Below are 13621 nucleotides of genomic sequence, written 5' to 3' on the forward strand. Positions count from 1 at the left end.
AAAAGAATGTCAACTTCACAAATGGGATGTTGCCTTTATGCAAATATGGCCCTACTGGCCCACAGCTATCCATAAAGAGTGAACTCAGTGTTGTTTTTTCTAGTAGTGGGGTTAGGTTTTCAAATTTAAAAATGTAAACCATATGGCAGGGGTATGTTTAAGCTACTTAATAGAGCAAGTCATTTTAATGACTTTATCATGTTCACAGTTGTCAGGGCCCGTTGCTGAAACTAAATGGGCTTTGGAAAAGAATTAGATGAATCAGTGAGTGCTGAAAGCAATAGGCACTTTTATTGGGCATATATAAGAGAAGGCACAAAAGAGAAGAACATGTAGCTTAACGAGAGACACCCAAGGAAGCCAGGAAGCAGAAACAACATGGAAAGGTACTAGAGAAGCCCAATGAGCTCTTCACATTGAAGTCTGATCTGAGATACCTCCAAACTAGAGGAGGCCCTCCACTCTAGGGTCAAAACTAATATTTCTATCCTAGGGCCCTCACATTAGGTTAGGAACTAATAGCTCCAAAGATGGGCTGGGAAGTAGCTGGGAAAGGATACAGCTAAGAGTGCTCTATTGTCTTGGGGTGATGGCAGAATAAAGAAGATCATGATGGTTTAAGAGCTCATGGGTTGTTTCCACTTGCTGCTTCAGAATAATTCGAGAATTATTCTATATAGTGAAGAGGGAGGCTAGTTGGCACAGTATAAATAAGAAGTCTGGGCCTGGAATCAGGAAGACTTGAGTTCAAATCTAGTCTCAGATACTTCCTGGCTGTGTGATCCTGAGCAAGTCACTTAACCGTATTTGCCTCAGTTTCTTTGTCTGTAAAATTACCTGGAGAAGGAAATGACATAACCATTCCTGTATCTTTGCCAAGAAAACCCCAAATGAAGAGTCAGACAACTGAAACAATTCAACATCTGAAGTCTTACTCAAACAAGTCTGATCAGTTTTCTACTCCCAAGGTCACAGGTAGTAGAGAGGTAAAAAGCCACAAAAATAGAAAGTTCTACACATAGAAGATCCAGATTTGAGGAATGAAGGGGAACTTGGGAGGGGATCCATAAAAAGCACAGAGCAGGAATAAATATTCCTAAGCAGAAGGAGGAGACATGTCTAGGAAACAAATAGCATGTGGGGCTAAGAAAGATGAGACTAGTGAAACAGGTTTTTTTAGAGTAAAACAATTGTCTATATTTCAGATTATATGGCCAAATACAAATAAGGCTGATCCATTACTTAAAACAGGCTCTTTATATTCTTATAACAAACTCTCCATTCTGCCTTCCTAGTTCCCCAAACCAATGGTTTACATTTGGAATATGGATAACTATGGCTGGTGATCTGTGGTATTTGAACTGAACAAAGTTACTTGGACAACCTTGGAGTTATTTATATCCAGCAGTCAATCCAGAAGCATTTCTTAAGCGCATACTGAGTGCTGGTGTTTGGGGATCCACAGACAAAAATGAAATGATCCCTGTCCCCAAGAAGCTTCCATATCTGACCAGGGGAAACACCCTATACATAAATAAACATATGCTACACACGTACCCAAAATATCACTAACAAGTTGACCTAAACAACCCTAAATAGGCAATTTCCTATACTTCATCTAAGCAGTTGTGGAATCTACTTTTAAAAGGATCCACCAGGGAACCAGGGCTTGGCAACCTTTTAAAATGTGATGTGCCAAAGGTCTGACCCCTCTCCACTAGTGGTGTGTGTATATGTGTTGTGGGGAGAGGGGGGAGCTGTAGGAACAAACAGATATTGATTATATGCTAATGAAAGTGGGAGATATACTATAGCTCTCACTCCTGTACTGTGGACTAGTATAACCGACTAGGATATCAATACTTTCTGAAGAGGAGCCTCCTGTTTCCTGCCAGGAACCTGAAGCAACAGGGTTCTACCCCTGCCACCTGTCCCTCTTCAGTTTCGGCAATGAATCATTCAGTAAACAAACACCTGCTATGTGCCGGGTACTCTGCTGGATACTAGAGAGAAAAAGTCAAAAATTCAACAGTTTCTGCCCTCAAGGAACTTACAATCTTTGGGGGCAGATGATGATGACAGAGGAGTCAAGCAAAATGGCAGATTCACATACTTTGTTCCCTCTTATCCCTTCTCCAGTGTTTTGATCAACTTGTCCCACATACAGCGATGTGGTAGAGTAGAAAGAACACTGCCATTAGAATCAGGAGACCTGGGTTCAAATTCTACCTAAAATACTTTACTAGCAATGTGACTTTGGATAAATCACTTTACTACTCTGTTCTTCAATCTTCTATGGAAATAATTATACAAAAACTACCTGCCCCACAGAGTTATTGTGGGGAAAGTGATTTGTAAACCCCAAAGTGCTATCTAAATGGGAACTCTTGTTGGTATAGGTTGGAAAGGGCTCTTCCACTGGATTAGTCATTGGGAGAATTAATCCTAGCTCTACTATAAACTCATCATGAGATTCTGGTGTATCATCTGTGAAGCATCTTAAAAGTAAGCACTGTTGGTTTGGGGGTTTTCTTTTGTTCTTTTTTTTGCCCTTATGTGTATTCTCTGCATTTGTGTTATGGTACTCTACAGCAAGTGCTTAATAAATTCATTTTGACTGATTCTGGGCCTCATGTTACTCATTAGTAGGGTGAGAGAATTGGACGAGATAGGTCTTTAAGATCTCTTGAGGTTCTAGATTATGTGATTAACCTGTCCTTTCTACGTCTTAATCATGGCTCAGAGTCCCCCACATTCAGAAAGCTTTCCTCAATTATTCACAGTCCGTTGCCAATTCATCAGTCCAATGTCTGATATACTCTTTCATTTCAGTGCGATTTTGTGCTTACATACTTGTGTCAGTTCTTCTTTGTGGGAACCTGTCTTATCTCCCCTACTCCTCCCAAGACTATGAGCTCCTCTGCCCTTCCCTTCATACCTCCAACACATGGCCATGCACCCTGAGGGCACTCAGTTAACAATTGATTTACTCAAGTCCTTTCCCATAGGTGGGCATTCACACTGATCATCATCTCATCTTATACGGCCAACCTGGCAGCCTTCCTGACTGTACAGCGCATGGATGTGCCCATCGAGTCTGTGGATGACCTGGCTGACCAGACAGCCATTGAGTATGGCACAATTCATGGAGGATCCAGCATGACCTTCTTCCAAGTAAAGCTTGCTCTTTTACTCAGAGTCTTTGGGGTTTGGCAGAGGGAGGAGAAGGTGGAACAAAAGTGAGATGATTACTGGAGATGGGAAGTCTCTTTCCCCAGCCTTTACCTGCTCCTGCCATGCCTAATATCCAGTCTAGAAGCCACAGGGGCTCAACTGATACCTGGCCCAACAGAATAGCCAGTCCTGGAACAAAATCAGAAAAGGCTCTTGGATAAAGGTAACTTCAATGCTCTGATCCTTGACCTGACAAATTCATAGAATCTTTAGACAGGGACCTTTTGTATTCCCCCCACAGGGTTCTCACCAAAGTCCTGAACAAAGAGTCCTGTCTGATCTCCACTACTACACTTATCCTAGTCCCACTAGACAAGGGAATTTCCTAGTTTCGGGTCTCCTGGGAAGACTTTCCACACAGCCCTGTAAATTTCTAGCCAATCCACCAGCCAAGAAGTTCATTTTCATCTCTAACCAAGGTCTAACATGACCCCATCTTCCTAGTGTCCTCACAAGTTACATTGGATATAGCTTTAGAGAACAGCACATTAGTCAAGCATAGAACTTGGCCAGATTCCCACCATTCTCTGCTTGCTTATTATTTGGTGAGTGGAGGCTGGCATCTGATATGGGATTAAAGTATCAGCTTAGAGCCAAGGGTAGGTCACATGAGGCTCCTCTTCAGGTGATGTCTGTTTGGAAGTCACTGCATAAAGTACCTTAGTTCAGTGGCTTCTATTTCACCTTAGTTCATGCCATTTGGTAATGGAGGTGCTAAGACCAGAAGTCAGTTCCCATCTGTCTCTATTCAGGGAACTAGACAGTGGTAGACAACACAACCTAAATCCCCAGGTCCCAAATTCAACAGATTAACAACAACGATGATGATGATGATGACAACAGGGCTAATAGCTGGCAGTTATATGGCACTTTAAGGATTGCAAAGCCCTTTACAAATGTTACCTCGTTTGATCCTCACAACAACCCTGGGAGGTAGGTGCTGTTATTATCCCCATTTCACAGTTGAGGAATTGAGGCAGACAGAGGATAAGTGACTTGCCCAGGGTCACACAGCTAGTAAATATCCAAGGCTAGATTTGAATTGCGATTCCATATTTTTTAGCCACCTACTATATACAAGGCGCTGTGCTAAGTTTTCGGGATAGAAAAATGAAAAATGACACAGTCCTTGTCCTCAAGAGCTTTATAATCTACAAGGAACGAAAATGCAACATGTACAGAAACAACTCTGGTTGGAGATAGAATGGGTAAAGGAGAGATTCAGACAAAGTACTCTGTGGAAACTTGAGTAGAGAGAGCTCCCTTTTGGCTGTAGCGTACAAAAGGTTTCATGGAGGCAACAGCCTTGACAGAATAAATACTACATGGTGAATTACAACTTCAACCTCACCCAAAGAGGGAGAGGGACTTTGTTCTGGGAACAGAGAATTACCTGCACAAATGAGCAAGGAGAGGGCAAGATGAGATCAGCCAGCAAATAGGACACTTACCAGAGTTTACAGGGGTCAGACCATCGTGCCTGCCACCTGGATAAAATGTGAAAACACACATCCCCTCCCAGGCCAATGGACACATGCATGATTGATCTCCAGGTTAGATCATGTCCAGCCAAATCTCACAGCAGCTTCTGACTTCAGCCTGCTTCCTCCAAGTTCTTCCATCTCTTAAAAATGAGGAGAAAAAGGCACTTTTGCATGTGACTTCTATGTCGAAATAGTGGGGGAATATATCCTGACTGCTAGGGTTATCGGTCCCAGCTTGCTTCCCTCTCCCTGAAGCCCATTTGATTCTTCCTTCATTATTACCGCTCTCCTATGTGTTCTTTCCCCAGAATTCCCGATACCAGACATATCAGAGGATGTGGAATTACATGTACTCTAAGCAGCCTAGTGTGTTTGTGAAGAGCACAGAAGAAGGAATTGCGCGGGTGCTGAATTCCAACTATGCCTTCCTACTGGAGTCCACCATGAATGAGTACTACCGCCAGCGAAACTGCAATCTCACCCAGATTGGGGGCCTGCTTGACACCAAGGGCTACGGGATAGGGATGCCAGTTGGTATGCAGAGATGGAAAATCCTTTTTATATAGGTTCATCCAGAGAGTCAAAGGACCTAGAAAAAAGAAACAGAGCCTTGAAGTTGGCACCTCTCAGTGGGTACTGTCAGAATTAAAGAAAATGTGACATTGGTCTATGGGCACAGAGCAAAGCAGGGTATGGGTTTGGAAGGACAGGTGGCAGGTAACATGTATGAGAGAGTTCCCTGGTACCCTTGCTCATTGCAGAGCCGTAGCCGACAGAACCTTTAAGCAGAATAAGTATCGGAAATAGCATTGGTGTATCCAAGCAGGCCGAGATCTTGCTGCTATTACTCAATTTGGTGAGGAGACTTCAGAGATCATCAATCAGTAAAGAAACATTAAGTACCTCTATAGGTCAAGCACTGTGCTAGGCCCTGAGGCCATAAACACAAAAGTGAGACAGTCCCTACCCTCAATTACCTTGTGTTCCATTAGGGGGGTACAACATGTCCAAAGATAAGTACGTATAGCAATATACAAAATAACAAGAGGAACAGGAAATTTAAGAAGAGAAAAGGGCTTAAGGGGAAGGTAATGAGTCTTGGTTTGGACACATTGAGTTTAAGAGGCCTGTGGAACTTACACATGGAGAAATTCAGTTGGTGATTCAAGATGAAAGCTCAGGAAAGAGGCTAGGCCTAGAAGGATCGATCTGGGAGTCATGTACAGAGAGATAATAACTGAATTTATGGAAACTGATGAGATTATCAAGAGATATCAAGAGGAGATCAAATGGTCCAGAACAGAGCCTTGGGATATACTCACAAGGTACACTTTGACAGCAAATAGAGAAATTAAGAAGTGGGTTTAGGGGGAAAGATAATAAGTTCTGTTGTGAATATGTCAAGTCTGAGTTGTCTACAGGACACCTAAGTGGAAATATTCAGCAGCTGGGGAAGCAAGATTGGCACCCAAAAGAGAGATAGGGCTAGATGATTTGCACAGAGGTGATTCCTGAAATACATGGCAGTGGATGAGATGACAAAGAGCAAATATATTGAGAAAAAGAAATAGCCCAGAACATAGTCCTGGGTCCCCCCCACCCCAAGTAGGAGTGGGGATTGGGCAGGGGAAGGGTTAGAATATGGATGACTCCTGGGGATTGTGTAGCTGCCGTAGTCGGGACCCACTGGTCATTTTTCTCTCATCTCTGTCTATGTGTGCTCTGCTGGCTTCCTGACCCAGTAGCAGAGGTAGCAAGGAGGGAGAATATTGTCTGTACTCCTTGGGTTGTCTGTGTGCCTCTGTAACTGTAATGTACTGCTCTAGGCTCTGAATTCAGATCACCCCTTTAGAGGAGTTAGTAAAGTAGCCTATATATCTGATTTACCCTAGAACCTCCTATCTGACTCTACCAGCTGAGACCACTCCCTTGTCCCTAGTATATACATATAGCATGTGATAAAGTCATATATGAATGTTCAACTCCCTTTTATTAAGAAGCTAATTATGGACTTGATAGATTCTCTAGGCTTTTTATATTCTCCTCCTGCTGTTTGCCTTTTGGTCAGTTCTCTGCTTATTACCACCTCCACTAACTGGGTATGAGAAGAACAAAGAGGTAAAACCTCAAAAGAATTAATTTTTCCATTTGTTAATATCCCTGATGAAAGATTTAGTAGAGAGGAAGAAGGACACTTATTAAGTGAGATGGTTCTCAAATTATTTGTGGATTCCATTAATCCTTGTTCTCTGTCAATATGTGTAACTGAGAGTGGACTGTATGGTTCAAATTGATTGGGACGGGATGGGATGGGTTTGCCCAGTTTAGCCAGGAAGAGTTCTGGAATTTATCCAGTGGGATCAGGGGCATAATTGAGCCAGCAGGTGGTGGTAATGGCTGTATAGAATTGTGATCAAGATGTGGAGGCCAGGATTTCGGTTTGGAGCTTAGGAAGGTAGTAGAGGTATGGGTTAGGGTCAATGTTGGGGGAACTTGAGCCAAGGAAAGGCTATATAAAAGATAAATCAGAGATGAAATGATATGAGGACCAAGACTACTCAGTGAAGATGGCAAGTTGAACAGGTTGAACAGAGGAGAGTTCCTAGACTTGGAGACATGAGAAAAAGACGTAGGTGTGTTAAAGGAGCTGGAGACACAAAGAGGATATTGTGGTGATATCTGGGCTAAAATCAGAAGCAACAGCTTCTGGAAGGTGAGCCATCCCTCTCTGCCCTTCACAATGGGATCAGTTAGAACAATTTCTTTATGGTCTTAGAGTTTCCTCCAAATTGGCCTAGGATGATAATGCAACATCCTCAGAATGGAGAATTCTACCAGGGCCAGAATTAACATGACCATCTCAGAGATCTCAGGACTCCAGTTCTCATATTGATCTCCATGACCATGACCATGACCAAAGAACCAATAATGAAACACTGGCCACTAACTCCAACACTAATATACAAACAGTAAAACATGCCAATAACTCTCAGCTCTAAGATGGCAATGTTTTCTGGCTTCCTGAATGCTGTCCAGCTATGTTCCTTCTGTAATGCCCACCTTCTAAGTTCGACCCAAACTGTTAGTCCTTCCAATGGAGGGTAAACAGGGAAATAAATTTAGGTGCTTACTAGGAATTCTGCTTAAGAGCTGCAGGGAAGAAGCAAGAATAATGATATGAATGTTGGAAACAAAGTTTTGGCACAGTTGCGCATTGACTTTATTCATGTTACACACCTTGTAATAATATATGTAATTAGTGGTTAGCCCTAATTATGTGTACCCAACCAGAACTCAAAGAACTTTAGACTTCTCTGAGTATTTATCCATTTCAAGCATGTTTCTAATTTTGTCAAATTAGACAACTTCTTCAAAGATTAAAGGGAACAAGAAAATGAGCAAACACAATAATACAGGACGTACCTGAACTGTCAACGTCTGTGGCACATTAGTTCTGTGAACTATATATCCTAGTAAATTCCATAAGGTCTTATCATAGCTTCTAGCTGAATTTCAATTTCACTGGAATATGTTAAAACGATAGGTCATACGCCATGTGAAAACATTTTATTGGCTGCCATTTTATTCCAATGCGACTGACTGAACCACAAATTTAATTTGAAATACATACTTTATTATGTATGAATCTAATTGAATCCTATAAAAGTCAGACCAACTTGCAAAATCTTGACTTTTTTTTCATGACTAACCAAAAAGGGAGGACATTCATGATCATTCAACTCAGTTTGGTATAGTTGACTCAGGATCTAGTGACCTTCATTCAAATCTTATGTCAGTCTTAGTAGCTCTTTGACCAACTTGGGCAAACTCTTAGAGCTTGGGTCTTCTTCCATTTGTACTCTGCAGCCCTTCCTCCAAAGAAGTAGTGGACACTCCCATTATATAATAGTCTCTGTATAATATCTGTGAAATGGCAATGAAAATACTTGTGCTATCTATCTATGTCAGAGGGTTTGGGTGAGGAAAGTGCTTTGCAAACCTTTAAAGCCCTATGTAAATATGATTTGTTTTCATTCATTCAATTCACTAGACATTGGTTAAGTAGCTCCTACACACAAGCCGCCACATAATGCACTAGGACTGCCAAGACCAAAAGGAAATGACCCTGCCCTCCAGGAGCTTCCATTCTTCTGGGGGATACAATATACACACAAACAAGCAAACACGCCATATTTTAAGGAGGGAGGGAACACTCATGTCTGAGGGAGATGAAGAAAAACTTCACAGAGGTGGTGGCACCAATCATCACATAATATTTGTTGACAACTTTTCATTCAATCCTTATCATTTGTTCTTTTACTCCATATGCAATGTACTGTTGGTGCTCTGCGAAGTCAATTAAATGTCCATACCCTCTAGGTATGCACCTTATGCTGAAACCTTATATATTGCCATAGTTGTGCTTATGGCGGAACATTGTTATCTATCTCCATAAGTTTCCACTTTGAGACATCTGAAGACATCATGCCAAGGGAAATGGACAGATTAACTATACTTTCTGCTTTTAGATAGTCTCTTAGTTTCAAGATTTGGGGCTTTGTCCCATGCTGGTGAACTGAACTTTCTAGGGTTTCATTTGACCTTATTTTTCTGATGAAACCTCAATTCCTGAACCAAATATAATTGACAGTACTCTGTTAAAGATCAAATTGTGCTAAGCAATTTTGTTGGTTATCAAGAAATGGAGAAAACAGATTGGGGTATGTGGGAGGTGGGCACAGGCTGAATACAGCTGGGCACTGTGAAGTTTGGGGGATGATGCCGAGTTATTGGGTTCTCTCTGCTGACAGACATGAGAAAGTTTCTTTTATTGTTCTACAGGCTTTGCTTTCATCACTCTGTTGCTACTTCATGTACATAACTGAAGAAAAAGAATGAAGGAAGGGAGGGAAGGAGGGAGGGAGGAAGGAAGGAAGGAAGGAAGGAAGGAAGGAAGGAAGGAAGGAAGGAAAATGCAGTGATACTGATGATGGCCATTTCCTACAATAGTTTAGGAAGTCACCTAATACAATACAAGTCACCACAATACAACACAGAAGCCAAAAGAACCCCAAACCACTTTAGTCAGCAATCTCTTTTCTAGACTCAGATACTTTTCCAGTAAGAAAGGCACGGCAGCCTAAAACAACAACTGTTTAAAATATAACCTGATTATAAAATATTATCAAGGAAAATTAAAGATTACCAACAGTGTTATTTCAGAAAACAGTCAAAAGCAGTAAAGGAGAAAAGTAATCTGCTGAAAGTTTGGCATGAGAGCCAACTGAGTCACATCATTCCAAGAGCTTTTATATATTAACCTGCAAAGAGAGCAACAGACAGATGAAAAATGAAGCACATCTGCCAGCATTTTTATATAACACTATGTTCATTATCAGTGAAAGTGGAGACATCTAATGCACTATACGAAGAAAATTGCCCTAACGAAAATAAAGACAGGAAGAACAACAGAGCCAGACCTATTATACACAGAAGAAATCTGTGCTGGCAGGGACACACTTTGTAAAGCACTAAGGGACTGATGCTTCAGATACAATTCGATCAAGTTTTTTGCTGGTTTGCTTGTTTGTTTTTATACTAAGTGCTTCCTATATGTCAGCAACTGCACTAGGTTCTGGGGATAAAAAGAAAGAAAAGGAACAAGGAACTTACTGAGAGAAAGCAACAGGTACACAGATAAGTAAATACAGAGTATTTGGGGGTACTGAGTAGAGAAGTAATAAGTGGGGAAATCAGAAAAAGCTTCAAGTAGGAATTAGTGAGGCAAAAGTGAGGAGGGAGAGCATTGAGTACGGTAATTGAAGATACAGAGGTAGGAGATCATATACAGGGGAAAATAAGTGCTTCATTTTGGTTGGGATATAGATTCTATGATTTGGGGCAGATAGGTGACACTGTGATAGAGCACCACGTCAGGAGTCAGAAAGATCTGAGTTCAAATCCGGACTCAGATACTTACTAGCTGTGTGACCCTGGGCAAGTCACTTAACCTTCTTTGCCTCAGTTTCTCATCTGTAAAATGAGATGGAGCAGAAAATGGCAATGCACTCCAATATCTTTGCCAAGAAAACCCCAAATGGGGTCATGAAGAGTTGGTCACAAATGAAATAACTGAACAACAAGATTTTGTGAGGAATAACATAAAATCAGTCTGAAAAATGACATTAGATATACATTGTGAATGTCTTTAAATGACAAACAAAGGAGTCTGTATTTTATCCTGGAAGTAATAGGGAGTCACTGAAGCTTCTTTAGTAGGGTAGTAACAATATCAGAGCTGTGTTTTATAAGCATGAGTTTGGCATTTGAAATTTATATGAAAGCAGAGAAGATGCTGGACAATGAAAAAAAGCAAAGACTGCTTTACAACCCAAAAAGAGATCCAGAAGACATCAATAACTACCAACCTCCACACTTACTTTCTCATCTCTATAAAATCTTTATGAGAATGAGTTACACATGTATCAAGGACATCCTTGGTGAAAATATAAGAGAACAGGCAGGCTTTCACAAATTATTTTCTGTAGCAGAACACATATTCACAGGCACAATTAACTGAAAGGTACAGAGAATACAAGATCCTGCTGTGTTTATTATTTGTCGATTATAGGAAAGAATTTGATTCAGCAGAGCAAAACCCAGCCTTAAAGGCTACCCCCCAACAAGGTGTCTCTCATGCAAATGTTAAAATTGTCTAAGTTTCCTTAATGGGTACTGCCACACAGATAACTTTGTTCTATGGTTCTCTGATTACCAGTAGAAAGCAATGGAAAAAACAAGGAGCCATGGACTCACCATGTTCACAACTCCTGTGGAGAAAGTCCTGCAGAGTCCAAATGGAAGAGGACCCTATAAATAGCAAAGTCCTCTACTTACTCTAACCTGAGGGTGACATTTTGCTGATTTCATCAAAGCCAAAGATATTACACCTTCTCCTCCATAAGATCTATGGATGTTTAAAAGAGATAAACTTAATGGTTCATATAGGGACAAAAAATGGTGGGTGAAAAGTACCTCTTGTCTAGACTCTGATATGCAGTTGGATGGTCAGTGACATTTTTAAATAGAGGTTCTGGGAGGAGTCCTCCAATCAGAGGGAGTGTCCCTAGGGTCAGAGGGTATATCTGAAGTGTTCCAGGTATGGGAGGCCAGTCCAAATGTTGAGACTTCCTTCTAAGTTATTTTAGTACTTTACTCAATGTTCTCTCTTCTTCCCCACCTGCACCATCCAGCCCCTGTATTGTTGAGTCATTTTTCAATGTATCCAACTCTTTATGAGCTTACTTGGAATTTTCTTGGCAAAGATACTAGAGTGGTTTGCCATTTCCTTCTCCAACTCACTTTGCAGATAAGGAAACTGAGGCAAACAGGGTTAAGGGACTTGCCTAGGGTGACACAGCTAGTAAGAGTCTGAGGCCAGATTTGAAGTCAGGAAGATGAGCCTTCCTGACTCCAAGCCCAGGGCTCTTACACTATGGCGCCACCTAGCTGACTTATTTCATTTATTTATTTTTTTTATTTCAATCCATTGAGTTTGTCCATAGGTGTATATATATCGGACCGACATTGCTGATGAGTTTGTAATTTAATAGGAAGAAGAGAAAAGATGTATTGCATTTAGGAAATTATCAGGACATAAAACATTGCTTAAAAAAAAGCACCAGTACTATTTCAGAAATATTTTGGGGGGAGGATCAGGCCTGTATTTTTCATCTGCTTAGAGAACTCTTAGTATGTAAATGTCCTTTATTTAATAGATCAGCAACTCACACTACTGTTTAACTTCCCTGGGCCTATTTTTCCTCATCTATACAATGGGGGGGGGGTGGCGGTGTCTAGTCAGCACTTTTTAAACTGTGGGTCTCCACTCCATATGGAGTCTCGAAAAATTTGGCAACAGTAAAAGGTTTCTGAACACACAACAGCAAAAAATTAATCAAAAATCAAATGCAGAATGAATCCAAGGTGTTTCTGGCAGAGCTTACCCCTGTCAAGTAACTTCATTTCAGCCTTGGCTCTGAATACACAGCATGCGCACTTTGTACTGCACATGCCCTCAGGCCACACAATGCCAAGGAATGCTGCTGAGAAAAGGGGTCACAAAAAGTTTAAGAAGCCCTGGTCTAGAAGGCCTCTAAGGTCATATTATTGTCATCTGTAATAGATGTTCTTATAGAGTTGCCTGGAAACGCTGAGGCATTAAGTGACTTGCTCATATTCACATGCCTAATATACATTAGAGGTGGTATTTGCACTCAAACCCATATCTTCCTGACTCCCATGGCCAGTCCTCTATCTACTATGGGCATTTTGCCCCTCCATTGAGGGATGGCTGTGAATCACACATTCATTGCCAAAGAATCAAATGAGAATAGAGAAAGGTATGATGTATGGTCCTATGTAAGCAGGTTGTAGCATATTACCAATGATAAGTTGCCCATAGGAAGCACTCAGAAAAAAAGTATGAGTTAAGAAGTAGTAAGCATGTAGGATAGACAAAAGGTGAACAGCCTAAAGCCCTCACTGGTACGTAGATGTTAAAAGATCTGAGTAAGCCCTCCAACACATAGGTAGCTTCTCTACAGAGGACTTATGAAAAGATGGAGATATGAAGGCTTAGAAAGATTGTGATTTATACCACTGGAGAAAGAGATGACAGATTGATGAAAGAGGAGAAAGAGAAGGAGGAGGAGGAAGAGGAATAAGAAAGACAGGAGGAGGATAAACAGGAAGAAAAAGAAAAGGAAGAAGGAAAAGAAAAGAAGAAGAAAAGGAAGAAGGAAAGGAAAAAGAAGAAGAGGAAAGGAAAAAAGAAGAAAAGGAAGGAGGCGGAAAGGAAAGGAAAGGAAAGGAAAGGAAAGGAAAGGAAAGGAAAGGAAAGG

The 13621-nt window shown here is 41.1% G+C and overlaps 1 protein-coding gene across 1 annotated transcript in view; it reads left to right on the forward strand.

Moving 5' to 3' along the window:
* The window catches only part of GRIK4 (glutamate ionotropic receptor kainate type subunit 4), a 287881-nt gene that overhangs the window by 251456 nt on the left and 22804 nt on the right, over positions 1–13621 (forward strand). The window contains exons 12-13 of the mRNA XM_069070250.1: positions 3009–3174; positions 5027–5252. Coding sequence (XP_068926351.1) covers positions 3009–3174; positions 5027–5252 — 392 coding nt within the window. The remainder of the gene's footprint in view (positions 1–3008; positions 3175–5026; positions 5253–13621) is intronic.

Source organism: Petaurus breviceps, unplaced genomic scaffold, assembly GCF_028583685.1.
Source record: "Petaurus breviceps papuanus isolate PSGF00001 unplaced genomic scaffold, PetGlider_PUasm1.0 90804, whole genome shotgun sequence".
Classification (NCBI taxonomy): domain Eukaryota; kingdom Metazoa; phylum Chordata; class Mammalia; order Diprotodontia; family Petauridae; genus Petaurus; species Petaurus breviceps.